We start from the raw sequence: 27,728 nt of genomic DNA on the forward strand, positions 1-27,728 counted from the left end.
ATAGAAGATGAACAGCAGAGGGGCTAATCATATTGGAGATGGGATAAACCGGGGGGAGAGTTGCGGGATTCCACCCGGAGGGGCAAATAACCATACCTTCTACCCGAGACAGTACTGCGGAGCCAGGGTCCGAAGGCGATCCACTTGTCGTCAATACCTGGAAGTTGTCTTGAGGACAAACATCTGGGCAGAAGGTATGCCGACCTCTTCCTGCTGCTTGGGGAAGAGCGGGGACTGATACACCAGGGAACACTCAAACGGAGATAGGCACGTAGCAGAGCAGAGCAGGGAAGGGTATTGCAGGCGTATTCGACCCACACCAGCTACTGGCTCCAGGTGGTGGGGTTGGCAGAGATCAGGCAGAGTAGTCTCTAGATCCTGGTTGGCTCGCTCCAACTGGCCATTGGACTGGGGGTGGAACCCAGAGGACAGGCTGGCCGATGACCCAATGAGGGTGCAGAACGCGTTCCAGAACCGAGACGAGAACTGAGGCTCCCGGTCAGAGACCATGTCCACTGGCAGTCCATGGATTCGGAAGACGTGCTGCACCAAAGTAGGCCACCGAAAGGATTGTCGCACGAAGGCCAAGGTTTGCCGGGAACCCGGGTGGCAGGAATGGGCCCACTTCAGGGCCGTTGAGTGGACAGCGTCAGGCATAAACATTAGGACCGCTGCCCCTCCCAGACCTGTTTTCCTATACCCCAGCTGAGTACCATCACCGGGTACGAGACAGGGCATCCGGCTTGACATTCTTGAACCCTGGCCGGTAAGAAAGGGAAAAGTTGAACCGGGTAAACAGCAGGGCCAATCTCGCTTGCCTGAAGTTGAGGCACTTGGCGGTGCGGAGATACTCCAGGTTTTTGTGGTCGGTCCATACAATGAACGGAAGTTCCGTCCCTTCTAGCCAGTGTTCCTCCAACGACATCTTCACTGCGAAAAGCTCTCGATTCCCCACATCGTAGTTCCTCTCCGTGGCGTTGAGTCAGTGGGAGAAGGTGGCGCAGGGATGCAGCTTAAGGTCCAGGGCAGAACGTTGGGACAGGACAGCCCACTCTGACATCCGAAGCATCGGCCTCCACCACGAATTGACAGGAAGGGTCAGGATGAACCAAGATAGAAGCAGTGGTGAAGCGGTGTTTGAGGTCCCGGGAATGCCCGGTCAGCAGCAGAGGACCACGTGAACAGGACCTTGGTAGAGGTGAGTGCAGTCAGGGGGGAAGCCAGGGTGCTGTAAACCCTGATAAAACGGCATAAAAGTTGGCACACCCCAGGAAACGTTGCAGCTGCACCCTGGATGTAAGCTGAGGCCAATCCACCACCGCTCTCACCTTCCCGGGATCCATCTGGACACTCCCAGAAGAGATGCTGTAACCCAGAAAGGGGATGGTGGAGCAATGGAACTCGCACTTCTCCACCTTCACAATCAACTGATTCCAGAAGACGAGGATGTCATCAATGTAGGTGAAGATGAACCGGTTCAACATGTCACAGAGAACATCATTAAGCAGAGCCTGGACCACAGCAGGGGCATTGGTGAGGCCAAAAGACATGACCAGATACTCGTAGTGGCCGCTGGCCATGTTGAAGGCGGTCTTCCACTCGTACCCCTCTCGTATCCGCACCAGGTGGTAGGCGTTCCGTAGATCCAACTTGGAAAACACAGTGGCCCCCTGGAGCGGCTTGAAGGCCAAGGAGATGAGTGGTAGCGGGTAACTACCAAAAATCAGCTGTTTCTAGCTACAATAGTCATTTACAACATTAACAATGCCTACACTGTTTTTCTGATCAAATGTATGTTATTTTAAATGGACAGAAAATTTGATTTTCCTTCAAAAACAAGGACATTTAAGTGACCCCAAACTTTTGAACAGTAGTGTAGGTCGCGTAGCCTTGGTCTCTGGACCCGACTGAGAATGCAGACGTCCCCGGGGCGGCGTGGTGCTTGGAAGAAGGTCAATACCGCAGTCATAGGGTTGGTGCGGCGGAAGCGACGTGGCCTGGGCCTTGCTGAACACCTCCCGGAGGTCCCTGGTACTCCGCAGGGATGGCGGAGAGATCCGGGGCACCTTCTGAGCCCCCAGGAAGATGTCCCGGAGCGGGCTGCGCTGACTTCAGACAATGGGCGTGGCAGAACAGACTCCAGCCCATGATGGCATCCATAGATCAGTTGATGAGGGGATTGTGTCGCTGGAGCCAGGAGAATCCCAAAACCACGGGAATCTGAGAAGACTTGATGAGCAGACATTGAATAGTCTCGCTATGATTCCCTGAAATCCGTAGGTTGATGGGAGTGGTATTATGAGTGACCCGGACTATAGAGCACCCATCCAGTGCTCCAACATCCATGGGAATGGAGAGGGTCGCGTCCAAAAAGCTCTCATCGGCCCCAGAGTCAATGAAGACCCGGAGAGATTTAGACTGGTTTCCCCACAGCAGGATGGCATGAAAAGGGGTGTGAGCAAGGGAAGCAGAAAAGTTCCCCATATGGCCCACCAGAGTACTCGCTCCTACCGGTGAGCCTGGTATTTTAAAGGACAAGAGGACACAAAATGACCCAAAGTCCCGTAGTACAGACAACTCTTTGTGTTGATCCTGTGTTGCCATTCCGCTGGCGACAGCCCAGCTTTGCCTCGTTGCATAGGCTCGGTAAGCGGTGACTCAGCCATCTTCAGCAACTCTCGGGGGAGGTCGGGAAGCCTCGGGTTCTCTTAGCAAAGGGACCGCCAGGGACTTCCGGGATGACTCGGAGGCAAGGTGGAATCCCTGGACGAGCAAGCGAAATCGAATTTCCTCTCCCTCCATCGTTACCGTAATCGCGCATCGATTCAGATGGTCAAAGCGATGAGGGAATCGAGATCCGTAGGTAACTCCCGAGCAGCAAGCTCGTCCTTGACCTCCTCCGAGACGCTGTTCAGGACCATATCGAACAGCGTTTTCTGGTTCCAAGCACTCTCCGCTGCAAACGTTGGAAATCCCCCTCATAGTCTGCCACACTGTGGGACTTCTGCCGAAACTGGATGAGCTTCCGGGCAGCTTCTCTCACGGAGAACAGGGCATCAAAAACCTTCTTCACCTCTCCTACAAACTCAAATGCAAATGGCAGGCTGAAACTCAAATGCAAATGCAAATGGCCGGCTGTTGTTCCCATACAGTAGTAGCCCAGGTGAGAGCTCTACCGGACATCAGCGTGATGAGGTAGGCTATCTTGGAGCGATCCGAGGGGAAGGAGGAGGGCTGAAGCTCGAAGATGAGGGCACACTGAGCTTAAAACGCCCCGACAGGTACTCGGCTCTCCATTTAAGCGTTCCTGGGGAGGTAAGTGGGGCTCCCGAGAATGGAGTGACCGATGAGACTGCACAGCTGAGTTAATGAGAGGCGGTGGGGTTACCACCATGGTAGGCTGCCTCGCAGATAACCCGCGGAAATGCTCCAGCAAAATGTCCAACGCCCATTCATGGCGTCAGCCAACGTTTGGCCCCCATCCATAAGGCCACAGAGCAATTCCTCGAACCTACCAATGGTGGCTCCTAGGGAGGAGATGGCGTTGTGCATCTGGCCTGGGTCTGCTGGGTCAGTCATGGCCAGTTCGTACAGGTTTGAAGGTAAGACCCAGATGCAGACAACATTGAATTAACAACAGTTTAATAATCCAACGGGGGCAGGCACAAGACAGGTCAAGGGCAGGCATGGGTCAGTAATCCAGAGGTGGGGCAAAAGTACAGGACGGCAGGCAGGCTCAGGTAGGGCTGGGTGGTATACCACGATTCACTATATACCGGTATTTATGCACGGAATGGTTTGGGTTTTTACTTTACCTTCTATAACGGTATTTGAATGTTTGGTTTGTTAAATGTGATACACCGTGTGTAACAACCATTTTTATAGTTCATTCCTCTTCTTGAGTCATCCCTCTCCACTGTCTCCAAGCCGCTTTCCACACAGACCTAGTCCCACCCCCTGTCACTCAAGGAGTCCATTTGTTGTTGCTTGACCACGAGACACTTTCATTCAGTCTGCATGGTCAATGCAGCACATGCAAAAATGTTGATGACAACAATTGTTTCCAGTTGTTTCCACTTTGATCTTAATATAAATCCACAATATTAGTTTGTGTTTCTTACATCTGCAAACAGCTAGTTTGTATTTTCTTAGCGAGTTAAGCTAAATCATGTTGGCCACTAATGCTAATCGCTAGTTAGCTGGCTGATAAAAGTCAGAGCAAACGTAGCTAGCTAATACAGTCTGATACCAGTACTGGTGGAGGCTTAAATCAGCATGCTGTTTGTGCAACAGTATCTTCTAAATCAAAGAGGAAACGGGCAAAGCATGAATAGGCAAAGCAATATGTTGGCTATATGAATAAAGATTTAATGTAGCCAGAGATTATAGGGTCCCCTAGGAAACACTGAACATCACTTTGGTGCCTACCCTGTCACAATAACTTGTCCATGGCATTTTCATTCATTGTCAAGTCAAACAACACTGTATTCAAAGTGCCCACTATTATTTATATTCTAGCTATATAATTATAATAAACATTCTATTTCAATGATTCCAAAAGTTTTGATCTAAATCGGTATTGCAACATTTGGTTAAAAACAAGGCCTAGTATTTTTGCCCATATCGTGGCAGTGTGGAAATAATTTCAAATGAGTGCAGGAAATGCAGAACTTGAGGGCAATGCAGGAAATATTATTATAATAAATTATTAAGTTGAATTGAACAGTATAAAACCATCTGAATGGAGAAAGACCCATTGAAATAATTTGGAATATATGTGTTGCCACTCTAGCGTCACGCACTACTGTAGAACTTTAATTAATCAAAAATATAAAATACCATCAAATACCGTCATAAATTAGAAAAATATCATATGATATCATATTTTGGCCAAATCGACAAGCCCTAGACTCAGGGTCAGGGTAGGCAGAGGTCAAAAATCCAGAGGTGGGGAAAATGTGCAGGACGGCAGGCAGGCTCAGGGACAGGCAGAGCGGTCAAGCAGGTGGGCTCAGAGTCAGGACAGGCAAGGGTCAAAACCAGGAGGGCGAGGAAAACGAGAGACTGGGGAAAAGCAGCAGCTGAGAGAAAACCGCTGGTTGACTTGACAAACAAGACGAACTGGCACAGACAGACAGAAAACACAGGTATAAATACACAGGGGATAATGGGGAAGATGGGTGACACCTGGAGGGGAGTGGAGACAATCATAACGACAGGTGAAACAGATCCGGGGGTGACAGTTGCAGAGAGTTTGGAGTCATTTAGGAGTCAACCTGTGCATGCAGCAAAAACAAAGCTACCGGTACTCAACCCTTTAAAAAACCATATAGGGTATCAAGGGTATCAAGGGAGCCCACTAATTAGATACATAGGGCATTAGTCATGGCATCTGTACAGTCCTGATATACTCTGATGCTCTGGGAAGTAGATCACAGTTATGAATACCACCTCCACCATCCCACCAGTAAAATGTATTTACCAACTCCACACACACCAAGCCCCTGATATCTCTCTCTTTTGTGCTTTATCCCTCCCTTTCTCTCTCTCCCTTTCTCTGTCACTCTTTCCTCCTCTCTCTTAGGCCTCTTGATTCTCCTGTCTCTTATTGTTTTCAACCAGTCGGTACTCTCCTTCCTAGCCAGTGACCACTCGGTGCCGTTGCATCATGAGTTGTCTTGGTCAGTATCCTGTGTTGGGTTTGCAGGGGCCATTCTTATTTTGGGTGGAACCCTCTTTCTCTTGCTTGCGCTACCATTCAGCCCCTGGCGAAGGTGTTTTCCCCCCAAAAATGAAAGTGATAGCTAGTAGCGAGGAGGAGGTATTGCACTTTATCTGTATTGTCTTATGACTGTTGAGAAATGGACGGTCTCCTGCAATTTTACATTGAATAATTTGAAGTTGTGTAAAGAGGGGTTCAAGTTGTTCATCGTCTTGGATGTTTTTTCTCTCCTCATTTTGCATAAATCAGTAGGTCATTGAAGGGACACTATACTGTTCTTGACTTATGAAAGGTGAAGAATTAACGCAATGCCAAATTACTTGTGTGCTAGTTGACAGCAAACATTTTCTCACATTGAATGTGCAAAATGTAATGTGCCAGTATGTCCCCCCCCCCTTCTCAAGTGTGAAATTCAATTGAATTCAAAATCATTTTAAATGAATTTAACAAAAACAACATTTTGCAGTTGTGTTTTGAATTGGTTAACATTACTTCATTATTTTTGCCAAATCTTTGATGATATTCTGATCGACAGTCTTATTAGAGTATAATCCTTAAAGGATAGTAATTGGGATTCAGATGTATTTCACAGAATGAAAGTACAGTACAACAATTCTAGAGTTTCTAGTAAATAAATACATACACAATCTCATGATATTGCAATGTTTTTACAACTGCCTTTAATATATGGATGTGTATATATCAAAGAGACATTAGCCTCTAAATCCAAATGTTTTCAGACCTCAAAGGTCAAGATTAGTCTACGTCCCAGTCCATCATGTTTGTGAATTCAGTTATATGTCACAATGTAAAAGTAATGTAAAAGACAAGCACCATGTAAATTCCAGATATGCAGAGCTTCTGTTTTGCATTAAGTTGTGTAGTGTAAGATGTGTGGACTCCTATTGACATTAGACTACTTTCGAAGTCTAAAATTTGATTTTGGAGTCTAATGTCCCTTAACATTTTAGATACACCATCTGCTCTGGGTGTGTGGGTGACTATATTATAGAAATTACAATAAATTATTAAAGCAGCACTGCCTAAAAACATCACTGCCTGAAAGGACAGGCAATTTCATCGTAAACCCTATTCAAGAGGTAAGAGGCTACTAACCAGTTATATAAGGTTGCATTGTAAATACACTATTCAAAGTCATATGAGCCTTTAGTGTTGTAAATGAATAACGTAAAAACATTTCATGTGTTCTGTGTAACCCAAATGTCACACGTTTATAAATACTGTAAGATTTTGTATCTGTTTTGTCTTTTTCTAGTGAGATAGTTGTCAGAGGTAACCTGTGCATATTTGTATTTCAATGGGTATTGAAGGGTAAATTGTGTCTGTGGTTTTCAATGGAAATAATTGTGTATGTAAGACTTGATTTATTATTAAATGTGAAGACAACATACTGTATCCCTTTCTTGTGCTTTTTTTCTGTCTTTTTTCCCACTCTGCCCTCCTCCATCGTTCATCTCTCCATCATCTTCAACACACATCCCAGGCACCATCTTGACCCGTTTCCAGCTTTCTCTGTCTCCACTGTCTCCCACATGTTGGCACCCTCTGCCGCTAAATTTAGAGCGTGGTGAATCCTGCTGAAGTGGTTATAAGAAACACAAACCTTGGATTCAAACTGTGATCCCCATCGCCAACATTGTCCAATTCAAACAACCCCCCTCACCACCACCACCACCTCCCCAACCACCTCCTCAGCCCACCCTTCCCACAAGCTTTTATTTCATCTTACTTGCTGAAGTCAGTCCAGTCTGCTCCTCATGTAGACCTATCATGTGTCTCTATAAATGCCACACGCACTGTCACTCATGTCTCACCCCGCCTCTGGTGGCTGCTGCTGTGGGACACGGTCCAGACGATTGGTGGTGGAGTCTGTGCTGTGTTAACCTCTACCCTCGTTCTCCCCCTCCTGACCTGGCCAACTTCGCATGCAGCCCTGAAACACAAATCAACCATCGCTAGACACCTGACACTCGGCCCAAGCTGTATATATAGATGTTCGTTTTCAAATGAAGCCGTTGCTCTCTTCTGAAAGAGTATGTGTGTGTGTGTGTGTGGGGGGGGGGGGGATCCGGTGGTGGGAGTGCTTCTCTGAAATCCTGTTGTTGACGTGTGTGTGTCTGTGTGTGCGTACGTGACGGTGTGGGTATGTGAAGTGTGTGTGTCTGATCGTTTACAATGCATTTGCTTGCAAGTGTGTATAGCCTGTATATGCTTGAATCCGGGTGTGTGTGATGGCGATCGTGGGTGTTACGACCTTATGTGTGTGTCAGCGAGGATCAAGAGGTAATAAGAAGAACTGACCTCTCTTGACGTTACCAAAATAGAGGAGGCCCGGCCACCTCGTAACTCACCTTGTTATGATGGTAGTACTGAACCAGCAGGGTTTACAGGTCTCCTGTCCATGTAACCGGTCCCTCTTCCTCCTGGGGTGCTTTCTGGGGACGAGGGGCACGTTGAAATTTGTCACACTATCGTGCCAACCCAACCCAATATATTTTATTTTCCACATTCTCCTTCATAGCAAAGTTCCAGTAACTATGATTGATGCGTAACCAGACCAGCACAGTACAGAGTGGATATCTAAGGGCGAGAGACCCACAGAGACTGCACCACCAGGGTCGTGTTCAGTAGGGAGAAAACATTTTGAAACAGGGAGATATTACCTGATATTACTTGTCCAATAAAAAAAACTTGAATGTTTTATAACGTTTTGCTAAAGTGTACCCTACTGAACACAACCCAGGGCTCCCCAGAGAGGAAGGACTAATTAAACTCCCCAACTAAATCACACATTAACTGTGCACTCCATGCTCTTGAACAAATAGAGCATCCCTCTCCCTCCCTAGCTTCCTTCCTCCTCCAAAGTCATTACTTTAATGAGATTAAAACAGTCACTTTCCCCCTGGGCAGATCGTCTTCATCATTTCCATCCCAAGAGTGAAGAGATTCAGCGTTATTCAATTATTATTAATTAACTGCTTTTGTAGTCATGTGTTAAGGAATTCTGCTGCATCTCTCTTAGCCCCAGCTTTCATCTCTGTGACCTCTGATCCAATACCAACTGGACAATCAAGGTCCCCTGTTGAGGTATTGACGAGACATTACACTCTAAAATCATGTTTTTCAGATGTTTTCTGTTACCTCAAAAGTGGTCTTCTGTTCAGATGAGTCCATGTCCCAGGTTTTGTATCTCCAGCTACAGTATATGAATGGAAAAGATGAGCACCATGTAATTACCAGATATGCGGTGGCAAACATTTTGACATTCATTTGTTATATTACCATCTTGGTTATATGTTAAATAACACACTCCACACAACCCATTTTCATATATAAGTTTATTGAATGTATTTTTTGTAGTTCTTTTTGAGGCTCAGAATTTTGTATTGCTTAAACATCACAAATGTCCTTAGTTTGACTCGTGTGCAGTAGAGTAGAAATATCATGTACCATGAAGAGATTGTTGTCTTCTTCACTTACAGGATCACAGGATCACAGCCCGCTAACCCCAAAGTAGGCTCTTTAAAGCAGCTTAACTGGTTTTGCCTCAGGACCCAGATTAAACCAGGTTGTGCCAGGCGCAACCCAATATTCGCATAGTGTATATAAAATGTAATCTGGAATGTATTTTTGATGCTAAGGAAATAAGTCAAATTTGCCCATATTCTTGATGAAGAGTGTTGATAAGCTCACTGGTTTGAGACCACAAAATCAACTAAATCCGCTAAATAGCCCTGCTAGCTCTATTTTGAAAATACTATGCTTGAAGAAAAATATTTCAGAAATTCAATTGTTTAATCACTTACTACCTGGTTTTAGTCGTTTAAGTTCAGACTGTGACCCATTCGACCCCAAATTTGGGTCGCGACACATCAGTTGAGAATCGCTGCTTTAACGAATAACATTAAGAATATATACCATCGCTAAAATAAATAGGTTCATATAAAGTCTATAATCTAATACACTTGTCATAAACAATAAAAAACACAGATTATGCTATGTTGGTTATATCTGTATTAACAAACAAAAACATTGCCTTAAAAATAATAACAGTAAGTATAACAATAATAATAATAGTGACTATTATTATTATAAATAATAATAATTAAATAAATATATTTAAAATTAAATATAAATACAATATTACACTCATATTTGCGCACATGCTTCTCGCCTGACACCATCAGATTAAGTGTGATGGAGCTAGATATCAAGGAACATTTTCAACTTTAAAGAAATACAAAAATACAAAAATCATAGTTCAAATGTACAAATTTACCCTGCATTTACGATTACGAGAATAAAAACAACAGCAATGTGATAATATTCAAAAAGTTACAATCTTTACACTCTTGTAACCTGGCTATGATAATCAAGCACTCGGAATGATAAGACAACCCAAAGTTTACCACTATAGACATATTGTGCATTTCAAAATGAATATATACTCAATAATATTGTTAATATTACATTTGATATTCTAGTCAGTGGAATAGATGTATTCATAGTAGTCAAAAACAGACTGAGATGGAGTGATAGGGCAGGGAATGGCCAACTATTCTCTTTCAGTTATCTTACATATTTCTACAGCCCTATTTGGTAACACTTTACAGAAGCCCTGTCATACAGTCCTCGAAATATCAGTGTCATAAGCAGTCATAAACACGAATACATTAGGTAGTCAAATACTAGTATGTCGCATACAGCAAGTATGTGCAAGCTACCTATGCAAGCTAACTACAGAACTTAGGCCACCGTATGAGCCGTCATGACCGTGTTAAGGCAGGTGTCATGAATTTACACTAGTTGTCGTGACTGCTTATAAAATCCGCAAAGTCATTGTTATGTATGGCAGCGAACAGTAGGCTTTACCAGTAGTGAACTGGAAAGCGTTACTTGTTAAGTCATTGTTATGGCAGCGAAAAGTAGGTTGTGTGACAGGGATTTACTGTAAAGCGTTACCCGCCATTTTGCCCTCCACCTCCATGGCTCTTGCTCCTATCTCCGAGGCTCACACTGGCGTGGTTCTCCTGTTCAGCGTGTCCGAGTCGGTGTCCCTGTTCCGTTTGCCCCCCAGGCGGTCCAGGGTGCCCATGCCCCTCTCTCTCTCCATGGTGCCAGTGGGCAGAGGTGGCTGCTGAGGGGTAGGACCGGAGGACGACAAGGTATTCAGGGGCGCAATGGCAGTGGCTCCGACGGCGGAATTCTGGCCCGCCGCAGAGAGGTTGGACTTGGAGAGAGAAGGCAGCGTGCCGCTCATCATCACCCCCACTTCCTCTTTGGGGAAGTAGTTGTGCAGTTGGTAGAGGGAGGCCCGGTCCACGGTGCCGTAGAGGGGGGGTCCCCCGCCACCAAGACTCCCCATCTTGGAGTCCCGGGTCAGGGTATACATGGAGATATCACCCCCTCCAGCAGCATGGTGCGGGTTTGGCAGGGTGGCAACGGAGAAAGGCGGGGCAGACGGCGGTAATGCAAAACTCTTGGCGCCTGTGGGTGAGGTGTCGCAGGGGGAGCGTGGCGGGTCGGAAGAGTGCGAGCTGGAGTGGGAGCGCCGGCGGAAGCGGTAGCTGGGCAGGCGGAGCATGGCGTGCGTGGTGCTCTTCAAGAGTTCGGTGCGAGAGCGGCAGCGCAGCTCCTTGTTCTTCTCGATGTAGATGTTGACGGCCAGGACACCCACCATCTCAGCCAGGATGAAGGAGAGGCCTCCGAAGTAGAAGGACCAGCCGTACGAGTAATGCCACTTCTTGTCCTCATCCTTCTTGGGCGAGATGTCGCTCAGTGCCGCAGAGATGTACACGATCACGCCGATGATGTTGCTCAGGCCTGCGGGAAAGAGAGGAAGTGAAAGGTTATAATATAATAATAATATTATAATATAATATGCCATTCATTTTCTCTGAGCTATTCCATTGGGGGGTGAGGGAGCCATCTCAACTTGATTACTTCTCTTGTGTAATGTCTCATTGACCCATATCTCCACTCAGGAGGTAATTTATCCCATAATATTAAATAAACTATCTTTATACCTACTGCTGTGTTGTGCCTCGTTGACCTGAGTCTCCACTCAACGGATGATGTATTTGGGAAATCTAAGCCGCAACCAATATCATTAACATGAAATGAGTTATGAGGAGGGGAAAACAACACAAAGGTGAATATCATGGATGGATGAAAGGATGAGGAACTTCCTTGATAATAACACTATTTACAAGTTAAAAAGGATAATTAGTTCAGAGACCATTGAGGACATTTAAGGCAGAGTAGGGCTATTGCATACCATCTGAACAAGAGGAAAATAAATACGGGACACCATCGAGCATGATTTTAACTCCAGGACTAGGCTTCAACTGTGTCCAGGAAACCCTCCCCATGTGTACTGAGTAATAGAGAAACAGTCAAGACCAAGACACCAGCGTCTTACCAGCAGCCACAAACAGGATGCCTCCTCCTAGGATGATGTTCCTCTTGCTCTTGTAGAAGCTGCTGGATGCAACACACATCGCTCCCATCAGGAGGAGTATAGCACTCAGAATGGGGAAGATACTGGAGGCTCGGACCACACCTGCAGACGGATGGGGGTGAAATTGTCCTTACTTGCTGATCTAAGGTCAGTTTTATGTTGACAGTGGTTGGTGGTTATAGTTATCATTTGGGGATCCTAGATTCTAGCTAATCCTAGATATGTGCCTATGGGTATCTTCTACCTGGAGCTCTGCTTAGATATTACTTCCTATCCTCTGATAATATTGGAAGCGACTGCAACCTTTGGTGTCATAACCTGCTGAGCGTAGCAAAAATATATTAAAGATGAATGATTAAAGCTGAAGTTGTGAAGGTGACATTTCAAGCTGCATATGCGACTTTGTCACCATCTGGAGTAAAGTAATGTGCTACAATAAGCATTTACAGTATTCTGTAACACCTTACATAAATGAATAAATCTATCCTACATTCTAATTCCAACCAATGTTCTGGTTTGATTGGAATATCCTATTGCTTTGTCATAATTCCCTCTGTTAAATGATAGATACTCATTGAGTTAGCTTACTCATAACCCTGCACCTGGGCATTCACTGCTGCTGTTTCCCAGGTTTGTCTTTTCAATTCGACATCACATCTCTCTAGTGACATCCTCCCACTGCCCACGTCCCCTTACTCACGCAGGAGATACTCTGCTGCATCCTGATCATAGTCTGCATCGTCCGGGAAATGATTGATCTGAGAACACACTCCTCTCTTCAGCCCTGAGAGAGAGAGACAGACAGACAGACAGACAGACAGACAGACAGACAGACAGACAGACAGATTGACAGCGAGACAGAGGGACAGAGAGACGGACAGAAAAAGATGGACAGAGAGATACAGAAAGATTGGAGAGAGATTGGGGAGTATTAGAGAGAGAATCAGATATCTGGGGCTTGGTGTTTGGACATATTAAGTATTCATTTGAATCCCTTTCCAAGTCGGTTAAAATAGCTCAAACACAATGTATTTTTCATGACAGTCATATGACCCCCCCCCCCCCTTGTACTCAGAAGAAAACAACAGACTAAATCAACAACAACGTTCTATAATAATCAAGGAGCCATAATCAGTGGTTTCAGTATGTTGAGCAGACACCACAAATATGATATAAAATGGCTGTGTTGTTGTCCTCTTTTGTTGAAGCTGTCTACCGCAAATGGAGAACCACTCCATCAGACTATCACCACTGACTCATTGCTCATAATTGCCCTTTTTGACATTCGCTAGTCTCACATAGCCATACCTCCACAATCACGTCATTGTCAAGCCTGGTTCTCGATGAAGCTAGTTTCTCGCAGACTGCAATAGGTTAGATAAGCAGCTCTTGAAATGAGCCTTCTCCTACTGACTGTCTGCCACTGCCCACTGGATGTCCTCTGAATCAGTGGAGGCTACTTAGGGGAGGACAAATCATAGTAATGGCGTGCTCTCAAACACATGAAAACTATGTCTTTGATACCATTCCATTCACCCCATTATTATGAGTCATCCTCCCATCAGCAGCCTCCACTGCTCTGAATGCACTCATCCAGGTCTCACTGTGTCGGACTCCTGCTCGTCGAACATCTCATTCCAAAATCATAGATATTAATATGGAGTTGGTCCCACCCCGTTGCTGTTATAACAGCCTCTACTCTTCTGGGAAGGCTTTCCACTAGATGTTGGAACTTTGCTAGGTGGACTTGCTTCCATTCAGCCACGAGCATTAGTTATGTCGGGCACTGATGTTGGGTGATTAGGCCTGGCTCACAGTCGGCGTTCCAATTCATCCAAAAGGTGTTAGATGTGGTTGAGGTCAGGGCTCTGTGCAGGCCAGTCAAGTTCTTCCACACTGATCTCAACAAACCATTTCTGTATGGACCTCGCTTTGTGCATGAGGGCATTGTCATACTGAAACAGGAAAGAGCCTTCCCTGTTGCTACAAATTAGGAAGCACAGAATCGTCTAGAATATCACTGTATGCTGTACCTTTTAAGATTTCCCTTCACTGGAACTAAGGGGCCTAGCCCGAAACATGAAAAACAGCCCCGGACCATTATTTCTCCTCCACCAAACTTTACAGTTTGCACTACGCATTGGGGCAGGTAGCATTCTCCTGGCATCCGCCAAACCCAGATTCATCCGTCGAACTGCCAGATGGTGAAGCGTGATTCATCACTCCAGAAAACAAGTTCCACTGCTCAAGATTCCAATGGCGGCAAGCTTTACACCACTCCAGCCGACGCTTGGCATTGCGTATGGTGATCTAGGATTTTTTTGCAGCTGCTCGGCCATGGAAACCCATTTCATGAAGCTACTGACGAACAGTTCTTGTGCTGACGTTTTTTCCAGAGGCAGTTTGGAACTCAGTGGTGAGTGTTGCAACAGAGGACAGACAATTTGTATACAATACGTGCTACAGCACTTGGCGGTTCTGTTCTGTGAGCTTATGTGGCCTACCAATTCGCGGCTGAGCCGTTGTTGCTCCTAAACATTTCCACTTCCCAACAACAGCACTTACAGTTGAGCAGCTCTAGCAGGGCAGAAATCTGATGAAATGACTTGTTGGAAAGGTGGCATCCTATGACGGTGCCACTTTGAAAGTCACTGAGCCCTTCAGTAAAGTCATTCTACTGACAATGTTCGTCTATGAAGATTTCACAGCTGTGTGCACGATTTTATACACCTGTCAGTAACGGCTGTGGCTGAAATAGACAAATCCACTCATTTCAAGGGGTGTCCACATATTTTTGTATATATAGTGTATCTCACTGAAGAAAGCATCATAACGAGCTAAATCAATTCATACATTGTTCCCCTGGCCTGAGAGGATGGAAGTTCAATATGTAACTAGATGTAGAAGGCGAATGTTAACAATATCCTGAACAAAAATATAAATGCAACAGGCAACAATTTAAAAGACTTTACTGAATTACAGTTCATATAAGGAAATCAGTCAATTGAAATGAATTCATTAGGCCCTAATCAATGGAATTCACATTATTGGGAATGTTGTTCACAGATACCTTAAAAAAAAGCACCGTGGATCAGAAAACCGGTCAGTATCTGGTGTGACCACCATTTGCCTCATGCAGCGCGACACATCTCCTTTGCATTGAGTTGATCAGGCTGTTGATTGTGGCCTGTGCGAAGTTGCTGGATATTGGTGGGAACTGGATCACGCTGTCGTCCATCCAGTGCATCCCAAACATTCTCAATGGGTGACACGTCTGGTGAGTATGCAGGCCATGGAAGAACTGGGACATTTTCAACTTCCCGGAATTGTGTACAGATCCTTGTGACATGGGGCCGTGCATTATCATGCTGAAACATGAAGTGATGGTGGCAGATGAATTGCACGACGCCATACACCTGGTCTGCGGATGTGAAGCCGGTTGGACATACTGCCAAATTCTCTAAAATTACGTTGGAGGCGTCATATGGTGGAGAAATTAACATTACATTCTAGTGGACATTCCTGCAGTCAGCATGCTAATTGCACTCTCCATCAAAACTTGAGGCATATGTGGCATTGTGCCGTGTGACAAAACTTCACATTTTAGAGTGTCTTCAGAGACTTCAGATCCACACACACACACACACACACACACACACACACACACACTGAGCCATTCATCTGACCCCTCCAAAATTCTGGAAATACACTGGACCACCATCAGCCCTCCCATCCACACACACGTCTAGTCCTCCCCTTACCCTCCAGACAGCAGATCCTCCAGAGGCCAGAGTGTGTGAGGGCTCCAGGGTCTTTCTTGTCCTTGTTGTTGGGGTCGTCCTGGGAGGAGTTGGCCGTGCTGTTGCAGATGAAGGCCCGTGCGTACAGCCAGTAGTCCGTCCCAATGGCCACCGCCATCAGGGAAAAGGCTGCAAACGCCCCCAAAGTGGTGAGGACAACCTGTATCCCCTTCTCCCACCACACCATGACTGGGCCGGAGAGAGAGAGACAGAGAGGGAGGAGAGGGAAGGAGGAGAGAGCGGGATGGAGAAAGAGAAGGAGAGTTGGTAAAATAGTAAGGACGCCTGAAAGCTAGAAATCAAGAGCATTGTCTTGAATGGTGTGGATTTGTTGGTTGTTTCCAAGGTAACAACCGATAAAACAAAATGTACCCGATATTGAGCTGTATGTCAAAAACCGTGTCTCCCTTTCATTTCAATTCAATAGGACTTTATTAATCCCAGAGGGCCAATTACAAAAAGGCATTGTCAGTGCTTTGTCTTTCGGATGACTTTTAATTGTTTTAATACAAAAGCACATTTCGAAAAAGGGCAAAAAGACTTAGTCTAGTTACAGATTAATGACTTGGGTAAATCATATTGTTGTCTTTTGAATCCAGGTATCTGTTAAGTGTGTATTTTCTTAAGTGTGTGTGTGTTTGTGCGTGTGTTTCTAGTGAAATGTGTGTTACCTTGGGGCATGCCTCTGCCTTTTGCCTCCATGTCTGCAGCTTGCTGTTCCTCGTCAGTGAAGAGTGCGCCTTCAGAGTCCCCTCTGTCCAAGCGCCATCCATCGACCGCTCTCCCGCTCTCGTTTCCTCTCTTCTCTCTCGTTCCCCTGTGTGTGTGTGTGTCTCTCTCTCTGCTCCCGTGTTCTTCCTCTTTCACACTCTCTGGTTCGTCTGTATGTGAGCGTGGATCCGCAACTCACGGTTCCGTCCCTCTTCTCAGTGGGTGGTCATGGCACTGGCAGGCATCTCAGTGTTGCTCCTGTGGGGAGAAGAAGAAAAAGAAAGGATGGAATAAATTAATGTGACGTGAGAGGGAAGCCAAGTAAAATGTTCTTTCCGAACCTTACAAAAAGATAAATCATTAATAAAATGGTGTTTGTACATTCTGTGATGACAGACCAGAAAGGAAATAAGCTGATCCGTTTCCACATTTCACACTGAGAGAGGGATATATAAAGCAAGAGGGAACGGGAAAGAAGTGAGAGAGCGTGCTCTATCCATTGCCATGGCAACAGCGAATTCCAAAGTCTAGGACGGAACTGAACACCGCGAGCGAGAAGGGAGTGGGGGGTGAGGGGCAGTTGAAACAGCTGAGTGGATTTTGCCGACATTAAACCAAATATAAGTACCAATGCTGAAGACCTCAATATAATATATATTTTTAATAGAGTGAGTAATTGAAAGTACTAAGCTAACATATGGAATTGTTTTAAGATGGTCATATCATGAATCATTTAGATAATAGATTTATTATTTTAGGACCCCTTTAGGTATCCCAAGACAATCCCAAATTATATTTGATAAAACATTTGTTTTAAGTTTCCTGAGTGGCGCAGTGGTCAAAGGCACTGCATCTTGGTGCTAGAGGCGTCACTACAGACCCTGGTTTGATTCCAGGCTGTATCACAACCGGCTGTGATTGGGAAAATTGGCCCAGCGTTGTCCGGGTTCGTGTTTGGCAGGGGTAGACGGGTCATTGTAAATAAGAATTTGTTCTTAACTGACTAGCCTAGTTAAATAAAAAAACATACAAAATATATTGAATTTGGCCTTTACCACTACAGCCCATAGAAATACATTCATAAATGTTAAAAAGGCAGTCAAAAAATGTATCATAAAGAACAATATTTTGAAGTGTCGGTCTTATATATAGGAAATTTAAGAAAGCTGGTATTTTTATTATTTTACATATATTTATTTGTTGCCACAAAACTACCTCCATACGTCCATTGTTTTGTATGGGTTCATACTAGTGGGGGTCATAGAGCATCGTGTTTGTGAGAGTCTCCCCTTTCCATAATGAGGTTATATTAGTTTGTTGCTCAAACGGTTCGGACACTACAGACGTTTTTGTGAGAAGACCGATTTTCGGGATGTCTCATGGTCTGACAAACAGCGCTGTAGCTCCGCCACCTTCGACCGCAGACACGGAAGGCCGCCATAGACACATGCGGTGAATTGAGACGCAGGCCATACAAAAAAACGTATTTAAATCTATATTGACGGATATTGATGGGGATTTTTTAGACCCGTGCCTTAATCGACTCTGTAAACTGTACTGTTCAATTAAGGAAGTAATCAAGAACATTCTGATGATGACAAGCTCTTCGATCAGTATCATTATTTAGTTGAGCTATCATATGCTGTGTGTGTGTGTGCAGCTTTGGTATCATCGACTGAAAATGTACGTACAGTATGATTAATGAGCATCGAATACAGTTATGTTTACAGTAATTACCTACAACGCAATTGTTTCCTTATTACATTGTTTGATGGATGCAGCATGCATTAAATTATTCAGTTTACTGCAGTAGGAGCATTGTAATGAGAATATAATCGACGAAAAGTTAGGTGATAGTTATCTGAGTGGTTTATGACTCACGTTTTCAAACCACGTTTATTTCAAAAAATAAAGTTAGTTCAATCTATACCTGAACCCACTGAAACTCGTTTGAATCATACAGATGATTTTCCTCCATGTCAAAACCAATAGAAGGTTTTTGTTTCTATAGTTGTTCCTGTATGTACTGTTTAGAAGCAAGTAACCCAGATGAACAGATATGGAGGAAACGTTGCCATCGGCAACATAAACACAGAAGATGATAAATGACGAGATCTAGTTCAAGGACCAACCAGAACCGCATACTGAAATGCGTGAACATACAACTATGGGGTGTATGTGGCATTAAATGATGAGTGATTGGGGAGATTCAGTAAGAATATAACATTGTAGAGTGAACAAAAGGTATGGGCCAAAACAACAAGAGGATAACCTTGATATTAATTGCACTCAGTTGCATTTCTCCACACTGTGTGTATTCAATTTCATTAAAAACATTGTGCACACAGAGAGACACACACGTACATGCAAAAGCACACACACTTTCCTTATATTTCGTCTGAATCCTGAACAGTCACCTGATTTACATATTGTATTTACTGACAGTAAAGAAGATCTGTCTGGCAAAAGTTGAGGTGAGGCAAGTAGCTCTGAATACTTAATGTCTGGGCGTGCGTGAAGGTACAAGAACATGCATTGTATACTGAAGCGTCATAGAAAGCAGAAGCAAAACCATTGTATTTTTTTAACTAGGCAAGTCAGTTAAGAACAAATTCTTATTTCAATGACGGCCTAGGAACAGTGGGTTAACTGCCGGTTCAGGTGCATAACGACAGATTTGTACCTTGTCAGCTCCGGGATTTCGAACTTGCAACCTTCCGGTTGCTAGTCCAACGCTCTAACCACAAAGCTACCTGCTGCCCCGATTGATTAACCGATTCATGTACATGGACCAAGAAAACGAACAAGTGGAGGTCTGGCTAAATGTTGAACTTCCTCTGTCTTGTTGGCTAAGATCAATACATTTGGTTTATGAACACAAATACCACTTGCGACACCAGCAGGCAGAGAGAGAGAGAGAGAGAGAGAGAGAGAGAGAGAGAGAGAGAGAGAGAGAGAGAGAGAGAGAGAGAGAGAGAGACGCTGACAAAATCCGATTTAAAATAAGATGTTGAGTTATTAACAGCTTTTGAGTAGTCTCTATTCAGTCTGAACACAGTTGATGCACATTAGGAATATGTGAGTGCTTTGCTTACGTAAATAGTCTCACGGCTATTGATTTGGACATAGCTGTCATTGTACCAAGTAGGCTACGTTTCTGTGTAAACATAAAATAAATATGTATTTTCTAAAATGAATAAACGCAATATTGTTTTAAAAAACATATAGGATAAGTATGTGCTAATACTGTTAAACATGTATACTAGGTTAATTATGTATAGTACATGGAACTGCTCTGCAAACACTTAACGTCTGCATCCCTCATTTTATCATGCAAGTATAACAGTATTCCATGCTATCCTTATTAGAATGATAAAGAATATTACGGAAAGAATATTGCTCAATGTTTTACCTGTAATTGTTGAACTTCTGCAGTGGTTGACGGTGGACGGACTCCGCATGCGAGGCATGGGCAAGAGACGTAAGAAAGAGCCGTAGACATTGCAAGAATATAATGAAACGAAACGACGTCGATGGATGTGGTGGGAGTTGGAGGGGGAGAGTGAGTGAAAAAGGTGTTTTTGAATAATAGGTCAAATCCATAGGTCAAATCACACGTTGAATTCCTTCATTGTAACAGCAATTCTAATATACATTATTGCCTATAGATTTGTGTGTTATTATGAAAATAATATATCAAGGTTTATTATAAAGGGGGGTCATATGAACGTAATGCCAGTCTCAAGTCTTTAAAAAAATATATAGATATATTATGCCATGGGATTAGCTATATAAAATACATAGCCACGTCTGACAGGTGCTACTGCAACACAGGTTTGAGAAAGAGTTTGTATCCAATCATGTCCAAGCGCGCCAATTTTAGTAGGGAAGTCACGAGACAGCTTCGCACGCCTGTGCAATCAACTTTTAACGACAAGTGTCCTCACCATTTCCTAAAGAAATCAGCCAACAGTTTCTAATTTGATACCGAAAAACATTGAAGCCAAGAAGTACATTAACATAAGTATACTATATTATGACATCAATCACTATCGTTCACCATACAGAACATAGAATTAGGAATTAGAATACTTGAATGGCCATTAACATTCTTCTGATGGTATAAAGGTCAGCCATTTTGGTCAGAGAGTTGGTCATTGCCAGTGCTGTGATAAGATATTTAGTAAAATAATTGATTTACCTGCACTGTATGTTTGTCAGGTAGCCAGAAAGTTATAATTAACTGCCAATATGCCAACATTTAATTCAAACAGTGCTTTCAATCCACATCCATGCATTGGCTGAAATCATGATGTAGGACTTAGATATAATAGCACTCACAGCTTTCCAATATTTTGTTTTACATTTACGGTCTGTTTCTACTGAACAAAAATATAAACGCAATATGTAAAGTTTTGGTCCAATGTTTTATGAGCTGAAATAAAGTATTCCAGAAATGTTTCATATGCACAAAAAGCTTCTTTCTCAAAAATGTTGTGCACACATTTGTTTACATCCCTGTTAGTGAGCATTTCTCATTTGCCAAGATGGATATCCACCTGACAGGTGTGGCATATCAAGAAGCTGATTAAAAAGCATGATCATTACACAGGTTCACCTTGTGCTGGGGCCAATAAAAGGCCACTCTAAAATGTGTAGTCTTGTCACACAACACAATGCCTGAGTGATCAAGAGATTCATATCTGTATTCCCAGTCATGTGAAATACATAGATTTGGGCCTAATGTATTTATTTCAATTGACTGGTTTCATATGAACTCTAACTCTTAGAAATTGTTGCAGGTGTTAGAATGGCCAAGTCAAAGTCCAGACCTGAATCCAATCGAGAATCTGTGGAAAGAACGGAAAACTGCTGTTCACAAATGCTCTCCATCCAACCTCACTGAGCTCGAGCTGTTTTGCAAGGAGGAATGGGAAAACATTTCAGTCTCTCGATGTGCAAAACTGATAGAGACATACCCCAAGCGACTTACAGCTGTAATCGCAGCAAAAGGTGACGCTACAAAGTATTAACTTAAGGGGGCTGAATAATTTTGCACGCCCAATTTTTCAGTTTTTGATTTGTTAAAAAAGTTTGAAATATCCAATAAATGTCGTTCCACTTCATGATTGTGTCCCACTTGTTGTTGACTCTTCACAAACAAATACAGTTTTATATCTTTATGTTTGAAGCCTGAAATGTGGCAAAAGGTCGCAAAGTTCAAGGGGGCCGAATACTTTCGCAAGGCACTGTATATACATATATATAAATATATGGATGAGCAATGTCAGAGCGGCATAGGCTAAGATGCAATAGGTAGTATAGAATACCGTATATACATATAAGATGAGAAATGCAGGATATGTAAACATTATTAAAGTGGCTAGTGTTCCATTTATTAAAGTGGCCAATGAGTTCAAGTCTGTATGTAGGCAGCAGCCTCTCTGTGCTAGTGATGGCTGTTTAACAGTCTGATGGCCTTGAGATACTGTAGAAGCTGTTTTTCAGTCTCTCTGTCCCAGCTTTGATGCACCTGTGCTGACCTCGCCTTCTGGATGGTAGTGGGGTAAACAGGCAGTGGCTCAGGTGGTTGTTGTCCTTGATGATATTTTTGGCCTTCCTGTGACATCGGGTGCTGTAGGTGTCCTGGAGGGCAGGTAGTTGGCCCCCGGTGATGTGTTGTGCAGACCGCACCACCCTCTGGAGAGCCCTGTGGTGATACAGCTAGACAGGATGCTCTCAATTGTGCATCTGCAAAAGTTTGTGAGGGTTTTAGGTGACAACCTAAATCTCTACGATAAAGAATACCTGGGCTGTGTCCACTTGCACCTGGTAAGTAGCCTGTGAAGCCTTTCCTGCATGTGTCATGAAGCATCAGCTAGCAATCACGGCTAAAAATGTATACCATGTTCAAATGTAGGCTATCACCAACAGTTCATGGTATTGACTACAGTTTGTACAATGTTTGACATAAGTTTACTGTGCAATTTGAAGTGATTTATAGCCTGGGGTTTGTCAATAAATGAAGTCAATTGAGAGATAAATTGCGGGTTCATCCTGGCGTAAGTCATGTAAAACTTAATTGTGACAATGCATTGAATTTATGATGTTATGCATATTCAAGTCAAAGTGACAGGTAATTAATCTAACAGTCTTTGTAGGCCTTCTCATAGAATTAAAATTCTATTTACATAGGCATAAAATAATAATAATAAATAATGCAAACCTGAAATACCTGTTCACTGCCAGCTTTGATGGTCTGCAATTGTATTTCCAGTATATCCAAAGGTGATTAAGTATAGGTGATGTGTATAATTTCTCCGCTTAAGGCCCCTAGAAGATCCGCTCGAGTGTAGTCCATGTACCTGATGCTGTCTGGCCAAAAATAGTATGGCAAGTCACTCGGATTCTTTTTCCGGTGAGATAGTTTCAGCCATGCGAATTGAAGGAAAGTTGGTGGGTGCACAGTTCAAAGTATGGATGCTGGAATTATTTTGGATGAACGTGTGAAGGTAACCTCCTTTTTTAAGTGATTTGTTTGACAATCAGAATAAAACATCAAGACTGGCTGTGTTCATGGAACATTAAAAGGTAACACATTTTGCAGTTAAATTACATCTTTACTAGTCCGCCCCTGCACACACACACACACACACACACACACACACACACACACACACACACACACACACACACACACACACACACACACGCACGCACGCACGCACGCACGCACGCACACAAGGAACTGATACATTTCTTATGGCCTTGAATAAGTAGAGCTTTGTATTAACACACAATAGCAGCGGGCATTACCAAGCTATATAAAATATGTCAGTATGTCAATCTCCAGTCCTGCTATTCATTCTCTACACCAGTGTGCAAACAGGATTTCACCTCAATATAGTTTAGCCATGTTGATCCTTTCAGCTCTAAAAGTTCCTGACATCAGCGGTAGGTTCCTGCAAGTGTGTGTGTGTGAGATTGTGTGTGCAGTCAAAAACCGGAAAGACATCTGACCACAAACATTAAGCACACACACAGATTTACCCCTAGGATTTATTCAATAGCTATAGAACAATGACATGTTACTCAACAACCCCAGGCATAACATTATTCATGTTCTCAGGTATGAATAATCGCTCAGATTCATTAGTGCATTGCTTAGCAAAAAGAAAATGGCATTATTGTCATTATTACTACTAAATAGTACCATTGATTTTGTTGTAAATATGGGTAACATATTTACACTAATAATAATAGTAAGTAACAACAATAATAATTATCATATAATATTCCTAATAATAATGAATAGCTTTGATCTCTGCTACTGTTGTTAGGCACAGTTCATTTGAATAAGCTCAAAGACAGATTCTAAGAGAGCGCCATTACAAAAAGAAGAAAGAAATCGAGAATGAGTTGAGAAACGAGGCCTGCAAAGAGAAGATACATTACATTAATGGGGATTTGAGAAACAAACCAAGACACATGATCAATAAAGTTCAAAAGGTAGTCATATATGAGGGGGTGGAAAGCGAGAGGAGGAAGAAGTAAAGGCAATAAAAAGAAGCCTAAGGAAATCAATGAACAGTTGGGGGGAAAAAAGGTAAACGTGGAGAAAAAAACAGAATCTTACTTTAGCTACAGAAAACCCCAATCGTCCTCAACTTCAATAACATTCATTGGCTAGTGAAGCCATATGGCTCTCTGAGGGCAAACCTCAATTTAACAGAGTAGTTCAATGAGGAAAAACAACAGAGGATAATACTTCATTGACAAAATACAAAATAGTTTTAGCATTTGTTTTAAACAATTCTTATAGCTACCCTTCTCACCTCTTTCTCCCTCTCGCTCTCTCCATCTTTCTCTCTTTCAATGAATCAAACTCTCAAACCAAATAATAATCGGCCTATAATAGGCCTATATTTTATATATAAATATATATATATATATTACACTATAGCTTTAATACAACTACACCAATACGCTATTCTACCTGTTATGATTATAGAACAAGCTACAAATATTAGTTATCACTTTCTCTCCAGCAGGAGCCAGTCCTGTTCTTTGATATTGAATTCATATATTTGACTCTATAGTCTATTATAGGCTGTACATCACTGTCCTGGGTCCCAAACTAAATAATACTACCTTCCATCACATGTGTATGTGCATCTGCTACATAATGAACAATATAAATATTAAAAAACATTTGATCAAGTTATCTGATTGCAGGAAAAGATCTGGAATTCGTGAAAAACAATCACATCTTATTAGGAAAACAATTGGAATGCAATTCAATGTCTAGTGGGATTTGTTCACTATTTGTACGGCGATATTGCAAGACTTCATTATAAATCTATCCCCAAGTCAGGAATTGCTATCGGTCTTGTTCGCTACAAAAGTGTGCATGTCATGATACAAACGTTCAACCTGGATGCAGAGCTATCAGACTCACAGCAACAGCACTAGAGGGTGGTACAGAGACCCATTGGTCATGTTTTCTCTCTCGTTTAGACCTCACTGACATAGACGCTGTCTTGAAATATATTTCTGTGCTTTATATTCGACCATGTTGAACTCATAGTAACCCCTTTCTTTCTTTCACATCCTCATGTATGGTTTTATAAGTTGTCGTGTTGCATTTACTGACATTATTATTATAATACAAATGTTTATAAACATAGCTAATGATAATGGCCACAATCTTTATTTTGATATTAGTAGTAGAAATAGTAGTAGTAGTAGTAATTGTAGTTATAGCAGGACTGTTGAAGCTGGTGTGTGTGTGTGTGTGTGTGTTACATTTACTATAAGTATACCAATACACATAGAATAGAATGTAAACATGTAGTACAGTGGGTAGGCTACATAGGCAGCATGTATTATATAAACCCAGTCACAGTCAGAAGGAGAAAAGTCAACATTTCAAAACAAACACAGTCTTTACTTCATCAATCTACTCCATAGCTAAATGGGAAGCTCTTCTGGTAACTATAAAGAGAAGATACTCTACTGGTAATCAGCCATGTGCTACAGAATATGAACACTCAAGCTAATTAGCAATCAAAGGAAAATCCGAAGCCTCGCAGGATCTGCAAATATGCTCTCATTCTTGGTAGTAAAATATGTGTAAATATTTATAAATGATGGAAAGTTATGGATTTTCTTTGTTACCATGACATTTTAGTCAAAAACATAACAACAAAAATTCAAGTGTTTTTATGGATTCCAAATCGGATGCTGAAGCCTGCGACCTGGACATGTATAGTAGAAGAATGCTAACTGCAGAGGAGAATCTGATATGTTACAATATGTACAGTTTGAGTCACAGAACCATCTTGAATGATCTTCAGAAGTCTATGGGAACATTCATCCAACAATGCCTCTCAAATACAAACAATACAATTAATACAATGATAGACCTAATCATACAGTAATACACATCTCATGAAAGACAAACATGGTTCATTTTTCAACATTTGTTTTCCCAGCACTTAAAGAAAAATGTCTATACAGTTTAAGTATAAATCTCTATGCATATACAATGTGTCCTTGATTCTTGTGTATGTTAGTGCTTGAAATGCATCTAATGCGTATTCTTCTGAAACAGCAGCACTCTTTTTTTTACAGCCCCCCATACCTCTCCTCCCTCTTTTTCTTATTGTGTAAATAATTATCATATCCCCCTCTCTCGTTTCCTCCCTCTCTCTGAAAGTTTGCTAAAATGTCTGTCTTCATCTGAGGCACAGCACACATTTTAAATCATCCTCCGCCCACCTCGTTCTCTTTCCCTCGTTCACTCCCTTCTTTCTCTTGATCTCCTAAATCTCCTTCTCTCATCCTCGCTTCCATCTCTCCTCCCACACTCTTCATGCGTGCATCTGTGTGTTTGGGTGTGTGTATGTGCGTGTGTGTTTGCATCTGTCTCTGTGTGTTGCGCGTACAACAGAGCCAACCCCCACTCTGTCTACCCCCCTCCCTCATCCCTCACTCCCCCCTTCTAGCATGGCGAAGCACTCATGCGCATGTGTTGGTGGTAGCGGGGAGGGGGCTGGGCAGAGGGGGGCATGGCCATGGGCATGGACTGGGGAGGAGGCCCGCTGGGGTGAGAGGACATGGTGTGGTGGCTGGAGTGGAGGGGGTGGGAGGACATGGTGTGGTGGGGGTAGGAGGAGGAGGACTGCTGGTAGCTGGCGCCCGAGGAGGGGCCAGAGGACGGGGCCTGCTGCTGTTGCTGGGAGCTGCCCTTGGGCGGTGGGGGCGTCTGGTTCAGCTGGATGGAGATGTCACTGGAGACCTCAGACGCGCTGCGGCCCCTCTGCGGAGGAGGCCACGACTCGGGGTGAAGGTACTGGCCGCTGTAGTCACTGCACTCGGACAGGCGGGGGCGGTAGAGGGACGGGTGGGGCCGGTACATCTCCTCCTCGGCGTAGCGCTTCATGAATAGGTACACTGACATCACCCCGGCACCCTGGGAGAGAGCAGCGCAAGCACACTATGAGATACCGTGGATCATATTACTACATGACATGAAACACCATCACAAAGAAGTGATGTGACACATTTGGCCGTCATACATCAGGCACACTATGAACCACAGCAAAAAGAAGCCTAAATAAAAAAATATATATATTATATAAAAATGACATACAGTATTGGACTATGAAACACAACAAACACTGGAACATTTAAAGGTCCAATGCAGCCGTTTTTATCTCAATATCAAATCATGTCTGGGTAACGATGAAGTACCTTACTGTGACTGTTTTCAATTAAAGTAGAAATAGTAGTAGTAGTAATTGTATAGCACAGTGATTATTTTCAATTAAAATGGTCAAGAAGAAACAAAAATAGCTTTTTAGCAAAGAGTAATTTCTCATTCAAGGATTGTCTTAGGACTGTCTGGGAGTGGTCTGAGTTGGGAAGGGAATACTGAAAACTAGCTGCTATTGGCAGAGAGGTTTGAAACTGTCTTAATTAATGGTCTATAAACGCCAAAACAGGCAGACCT

At 43.2% G+C, this 27,728-nt stretch overlaps 3 protein-coding genes and 1 long non-coding RNA gene across 5 annotated transcripts in view; 2 read left to right on the forward strand and 2 right to left on the reverse strand.

The window, feature by feature from the left end:
• The window catches only part of LOC135550009 (voltage-dependent calcium channel gamma-6 subunit-like), a 51,501-nt gene extending 44,365 nt beyond the window's left edge, over window positions 1-7,136 (forward strand). Inside the window, exon 5 of the mRNA XM_064980436.1 lies at window positions 5,585-7,136. Within this exon, the coding sequence (XP_064836508.1) occupies window positions 5,585-5,808 (224 nt within the window). The 3' untranslated portion in view covers window positions 5,809-7,136. The remainder of the gene's footprint in view (window positions 1-5,584) is intronic.
• Window positions 7,137-9,072: 1,936 nt separating this feature from the next.
• LOC135550010 (voltage-dependent calcium channel gamma-4 subunit-like) lies at window positions 9,073-20,238 on the reverse strand. The gene is made up of 6 exons (XM_064980437.1): window positions 20,127-20,238; window positions 16,675-16,972; window positions 15,965-16,192; window positions 12,904-12,987; window positions 12,165-12,305; window positions 9,073-11,566 (listed from the first exon to the last, which is right to left on the reverse strand). The coding sequence occupies exons 2-6, from the start codon at window positions 16,703-16,705 to the stop codon at window positions 10,755-10,757; spliced, it is 1,296 nt and encodes a 431-aa protein (XP_064836509.1). The 5' UTR covers window positions 16,706-16,972; window positions 20,127-20,238; the 3' UTR covers window positions 9,073-10,754.
• LOC135550011 (uncharacterized) lies at window positions 19,679-21,752 on the forward strand. The gene is made up of 3 exons (XR_010457051.1): window positions 19,679-19,792; window positions 20,150-20,276; window positions 21,517-21,752. It is a non-coding gene; the product is annotated as an uncharacterized LOC135550011 (long non-coding RNA).
• A 2,007-nt stretch (window positions 21,753-23,759) lies between these two features.
• The window catches only part of LOC135550013 (voltage-dependent calcium channel gamma-7 subunit-like), a 40,598-nt gene continuing 36,629 nt past the window's right edge, over window positions 23,760-27,728 (reverse strand). For both annotated transcript variants that reach the window (XM_064980439.1, XM_064980438.1), the window contains exon 6: window positions 23,760-27,188. In XM_064980439.1, the coding sequence (XP_064836511.1) occupies window positions 26,718-27,188 (471 nt within the window). In that variant the 3' untranslated portion in view covers window positions 23,760-26,717. The remainder of the gene's footprint in view (window positions 27,189-27,728) is intronic.

The sequence above is a fragment of the Oncorhynchus masou genome, chromosome 12, assembly GCF_036934945.1.
Source record: "Oncorhynchus masou masou isolate Uvic2021 chromosome 12, UVic_Omas_1.1, whole genome shotgun sequence".
Classification (NCBI taxonomy): Eukaryota; Metazoa; Chordata; class Actinopteri; order Salmoniformes; family Salmonidae; genus Oncorhynchus; species Oncorhynchus masou.